Source organism: Dunckerocampus dactyliophorus, chromosome 1 (genome assembly GCF_027744805.1).
Source record: "Dunckerocampus dactyliophorus isolate RoL2022-P2 chromosome 1, RoL_Ddac_1.1, whole genome shotgun sequence".
NCBI lineage: Eukaryota > Metazoa > Chordata > Actinopteri > Syngnathiformes > Syngnathidae > Dunckerocampus > Dunckerocampus dactyliophorus.
Window position 1 is genome coordinate 33,631,079 of NC_072819.1, and position 5,761 is coordinate 33,636,839.

Below are 5,761 nucleotides of genomic sequence, written 5' to 3' on the forward strand. Positions count from 1 at the left end.
GGAAGCCGTTTTCAAAAAATAACATTTCAGGTTACTCACAACGCCGTTTCCATGTGGATGAAAGGCTGGCCGTTTTGACCTGATGTAGAAATGTATTAGTGGGAAACCTTGAGCACCTGGGGCACCACCACACAATTAGTTTAATTTGAAGACCAAGGAAATAAAGAATGATGAGTGCAGAATTCTTCAGGGAGATTTCTTCATTAGTATTGGGCATCCTTTATTATTTCTGTAGTCATAATGTGCAGGTGTTCCTAATATTGTGTCCGGTAAGTGTAAGTGTTGTCTTTGTGATTTGTTTGAGTGTGTCTGGAAAAACAAAACAGACCAACAAACTATACAGCATAGTTTGAAAATATTTAATATTCTGATTGTTATTACACAAATGATATTAGGCACAAATGAATGCTGACAGCCATAGTTCTTCTGACAGCATTGTAACGACAAAAAATGGCTTCAAAAGTTGCACACCCAAACACAAAACAAAATGCATCAGGATATTAGATGAGGTTCCACTTATAAAGTAGATATCTTGCAACAATCTATCAGATTTACATTGCTTTCACTAGCATCTGACTTTACTTTGCCTCTAAAATACTCAGTATTCATTTGTTTCTATTCAGTCAATAAAAGAGACATCATTTCTGTACACATATACAGTCATGTGAAATAATTAAAGGGATAGTTTGTGGTTTTGACATGTAGCTGTATGACTTACCCCCCACCCTATTTGGTCCCGCGAGTCCAGTTCTGGTCGGATCGCACGGTCGCCTCTCTATTCATGATGCGAGCACATACACCTGAATAGAGAGGCGACAGTGCGCAGGGACACGGTGGGAGACAAATATAACGCTGAGCGATTTGTGAGGTCTGATTTTTTTTGTGTGATGCAAATGTGTTACTCTTTTGAACGCATATTTGAGAAGCCAAACTCTTTACTTAAATGACCCAGCAACTAAGCAGAACTACATTCCTCGTCATGGAAATCCGACCAGAACTGGACTCGCGGGACCAAATGGCGGGCTGGGGGGGTAAGTCACTGTTGAAATAGTCCACTGCTGATGTGGATGACATACAACTTCATGTCAAAAAAATCCGAACTATCCCTTTAAGACACCAAGAGGTGTAACTCTTCTCCTCCTGAAGCACGGCACCCCAAACCGTGACAATTTGTCAAAACAGGCACCCCTCCTGTGTTGCCTGGGCTATTATTTTCATGGTGGCGCTGTTATTAAACCCCAAAGTTTCACCCCATAAGTCAGATTGACCTGAAATTTCTCCCATAGCTACAAAACACCCACTGTAATTTTAGGGTGTTTAGCCAAATCCCCACAAAATTTGGTACACACCTTTAGGGGAGTAACAAGCACATGTAAGTCAAATGTGAACATATTTGGTTGAAAGCATGGCTGCCATCAAGCTGGGGCGCATGCTGAGTAAAGTCATTGACCATACTGTATGTCTCATGATTATACACCTTTCAGGATATCTGTTTTACACGTATGCTCGCATGTCTTCAAATGGATTTTGAGCACAAGCCATAGAGTGTGCCACAAACGTCATTCACAGTCATGTGATCAAATTAAATTCATTGTCTCACATGACTCCATCATGCTTCCTACACTGTATTTGAGTCTCCTTGGAGGCCTCTCAGTGTCTTCTCATCAAACCGATACGTCAGTTTCCGCTTCACCTTCTGGATCTCGCCCGTGCGGGAGTAATTCCTCAGTGCCCGCGCCATTTTCTGGTACGTCATTGTCTTGCGGTTCCCCTTTCGGCGGCCCCATATTGCTGCCAAGTGCTCTTTGTTTTGGGAGGAAAACTGAAAGGTGCCAGAGGATGACTGGACCCACCAGATGCAGCTTCGCATCAGCGGCGTTTGGAGCATCTCAAACAGGAACTGGAACAAACGCTCCTTCCTCTTTCCTGTCAAAGAGGAAGGGGATGTTCAGGTAATAATGACAGTCAGGATGAATAAATCACAGCAGAGGGAAAGACCATAGAATGAAGGGGCGTGATTGTACCTGACATCGGAGCAATAAGCAAGGAGTCTTTGTTTTGTCTGTCCTCACTATCAGAGGGTGGAGAAGTGGCATCATGGTATTCTTGGTACTGGGAGCTACTAGACTGAGAGTCTGAGTCGACGCATGTGGGATATGCAACGCGATTCTGGAACAAACGTACAATCACAAGTTCACAAGTTAGTTGGTTAGGCATATGCATCGGTACCGGCTAAGAAGGTTTTGTTCGTGTTTTGGTAGGTAGACAACGCACACATTGAAATTGCCATATTTTGTAATGCCCAGAGAAGTCACATGACTCCATAAGCTCCAATTTAGTTCAGTTTTATTGAAAATTGCTAAGTGTATCCATCAGAAGCTTTACCCCATTTTAGTTACTGCATGATTCTAGAACAGGGGGAGGGGGGTTTAAAGTGTGAGGAAGGCCTCCCCTGGGAGGTGCCGGAAGACTTCAGGGGAGGTGCAGAAGCTTGAGAAAAAAATAACACAAACTCTTATCCAAACTGCCAAGCTAACTTTTGTTATGTTTAAAGGCACAGCGAATAGATTTTAGTTCCAGAAAATGCCACAAAATATGCTAAAATAGTCAGTGTGTAGGGGATGCCCCAACTGTGCAAACTCCAGGACCACAAGGCTGGCAAACAGCTTTTACCCACAGGCCATCAGGCTTCTCAACGAAGCACTCACACACGCCACACGCAACACAAGCACACACTCATAGCACTTTATTTATTTATTTGTATTATTTATTTGTATTAATGTCTCTTCTGTTTTTGTTGCTTAATTTATTGGTATATATGTTTATGTGTTTATGTTTCTTATGTTCTTATTCTTTCTTGTGTTTTCTTTTTTTTCTTGGGAGAATGAACAGAATAAGATTTTCATTGCATGGTATAACTGCTGTTTTACCATGCACATGACAATAAAACTCTCTTGAATCTTGAATCTTTCACTGTCCTGCACTTTGAAAAGCCCTGTTCTACGTTATAGAGAGCGTCATTAATTTCACAGATCACAAAAGCCTTGGTGAAGGTGCGCTTATTTAAAATCTGATTGGGACTTACCCACTGGTTCTGAGGGGGACACAGCCATGCTGGTGGTGCAGCTTGTGGCTCATATTCCTTATTCGGTGTGTGAGCGCCACAGTGCCACTCATAAGCATACTCACCAGACCAGTTATTTTCTACAGAAAGACAACCAAAAGTCCAGAAACATCATTTAACACACAGCTACACGATGAGCTGTTTCATGATGACATGGTGAGTGCGCACTCACCTATGATCCTGGTGCTGTGCTGGGAGTGCACATGTTGCATTTCGTTGGTCAGAAGTGAGGTGCATGTGTGTACAGGCTGGACATCCAGCGAATGCTCCTGCAGGTATTCCTCAATGACCTCCAGGTCCACCTCAGGGTAGGAGGAGGGCGCCGCTACACCCCAGAATCCCCGTCCTCCACCAAGCCTGACTTCAGTCACGTAAGCCATCTGGTCAAAGAAAGAAATGAAACATTTCATTTTTTGTTGTGTGTAAACTGTAATGCCACTGGAAGCAATTTAGTTACCATTGTTCTAAGAATGACAGATTACAAATTAATTAATGTTCACATCATTTGACTATATTCTGTTATAGAATAAATGTGTTACGCTCCAGAATGACCCATACGTTCACAATTTGCATCAACTCAACATGGTTTGTTTGCGTAGTGGATATGTGCCAGCCACAAACACTGTAACGATGTGTGTTTTAATTTGACTATCAAATGTATGCACGAGTTTATGATGCACCAACCCACAGGTAACATTCAGAAAACTGTATCTGATACGCCAGTCTAAATAATGACGTTTCATCCCAAACATGTCAAGCTGCACATTCCCTCAAAAAAACATGGAAACATTTGAAAACATAACTCACTGTTTCCATGTCCGCCAACATAATTTAAGGTAAGCCTGGAAAAAGAAAACGTGAGAGAAGGTTGAGACATCGATTTAGTCTTTGAATGATTAACAGTGACAGAAGAGATCACCCGTACCTTATCAAATTGGAGATGAACTCCTCTATCAAGCACGGCGCTGTGTTGTCCTCACGCAGTCAGAGGCTGAGGCATCAAAAAGCCCACCTGTAAGATGCTCTGCCTCACCTGAGCGTCACCTCTTTTATAGCCTTGGCAGACACATCCTCTTTCGGCTTATCCTAGCCAAGCCCATTTGGACTAAAGTGTAGGTGAAGTAGGTGTGGTTTGACTAATTACGATTGATTCAGGTTCGTTGAGGAGAAGTACAGTGGATCCCCGTGCTTTCGCGATTCAGCAATGGTGACCCTGCAAATTTGCAGACATTTATATTTTTTTTCCCCAAAACTAGGCCGTTTTGTCATTTAGCCTAAGTTAGCAATAATTCATAAAAACGTAATTTACTATTTTGTGTTTTTTTATTTTTATGACATACATACCTATTAGGTTAATTGCTGACTAAAACTTTCCATAGTTGTGAATGTGAGTGGGGCCGCACTGTGGCCTAGGCTTTAGCATGTTGGCCACACAGTCAGGAGATCAGGAAGATCTGCGTTGGAGTTTTCGTTGGCCATCTCTGTGTGGAGTTTGCATGTTCTTTTCTCCGGGTACTCTGGTTTCCTCCCACATTCCAAAAACATGCATGTTAGGTTAATTGGTGACTCTAAATTGTCCATAGGTATGAATGTGAGAGTGAATGGTTGTTTTTCTGTATGTGCCCTGCGATTGGCTGGCGACCAGTCCAGGGTGTACCCCGCCTCTCACCCAAAGTCAGCTGGGATAGGCTCCAGCATACCCCCACAACCCAGTAAGGGCAAGCGGCATAGAAAATGGATGGGATGGCTGGATGGACATACATACTGTAATGACGTGACATCAGTGCAAGATGGCAGTTCCCTGTCTGTGTTGCTACAGCAGCACTAGCTTCTATACATTTAACTTTCTTTCTTTCAACATGCAAGCAGTGTAGATTATGTAGACGTGGCTTTGAGAAACACCTTCTCCGACAGCTACCCGGGATGACCCAGCGGCCTGCGGAGCACTAGCCGCTTTAGAAGGAGATGGATGCAGCCCTACAACAGATGGAAGCACGGTTGTAGTGCTAGCCTGACGGCCAGGCTATAGGTTAGACCGTACCTCTGATTCCAGCTGTTCTACCGATCACCATTCATTGGTGGTGAGTAGCTATACATTTTATTATTTAAAAAGCGTGCAAAAAGTGTGTGAGGCATATTCTGGGTTTAAACCTGGATTTTGCATTTAGCATTTAGCATTTAGCGTGTTTGCTTCCTTCATGAGAGAACAATGGCAATTAAAGAGAGATGGTTCTGGAGATTCATCTAATGTAATGTAATTACAACAGTAACTTTTATTGAAAAAGTTGATTCAAAATCATCGGAGAACATCAACGTCAAGCTGGCAGGAGCGTTTGGAGGGGGAAGAGCAAAACATGTCAAAAATAGACATTTTAATGGGCGTCTCAAATACTCACCGTTTTTCTCCATTCATGGAGCGGGTATCTATTATAATTATTTTTTTTACTATATATATTTTTTTACAAACTACTTATTATATTTTCTCTGTTTTTTTCACACCCTCTGCCATTACCATTGCACCACCAGGGATATCTATTGTAATTAAGTTAACCCTTCCTAAATACAGCCTGTTTTTGGAAACATTTGAGGTAAAATGCACACTGCACCTCTCTAAAATTTGCATATAAACCGACTGGC

General features: G+C 42.4%; 1 protein-coding gene across 1 annotated transcript; it reads right to left on the reverse strand.

Annotated features, from left to right (window-relative positions):
* Positions 1–1,111: 1,111 nt before the first annotated feature.
* LOC129189708 (transcription factor PU.1) lies at positions 1,112–4,239 on the reverse strand. The gene is made up of 6 exons (XM_054791708.1): positions 4,050–4,239; positions 3,932–3,966; positions 3,297–3,504; positions 3,086–3,204; positions 2,025–2,169; positions 1,112–1,926 (listed from the first exon to the last, which is right to left on the reverse strand). The coding sequence occupies exons 2-6, from the start codon at positions 3,950–3,952 to the stop codon at positions 1,619–1,621; spliced, it is 801 nt and encodes a 266-aa protein (XP_054647683.1). The 5' UTR covers positions 3,953–3,966; positions 4,050–4,239; the 3' UTR covers positions 1,112–1,618.
* Between the last annotated feature and the right edge of the window lie 1,522 nt (positions 4,240–5,761).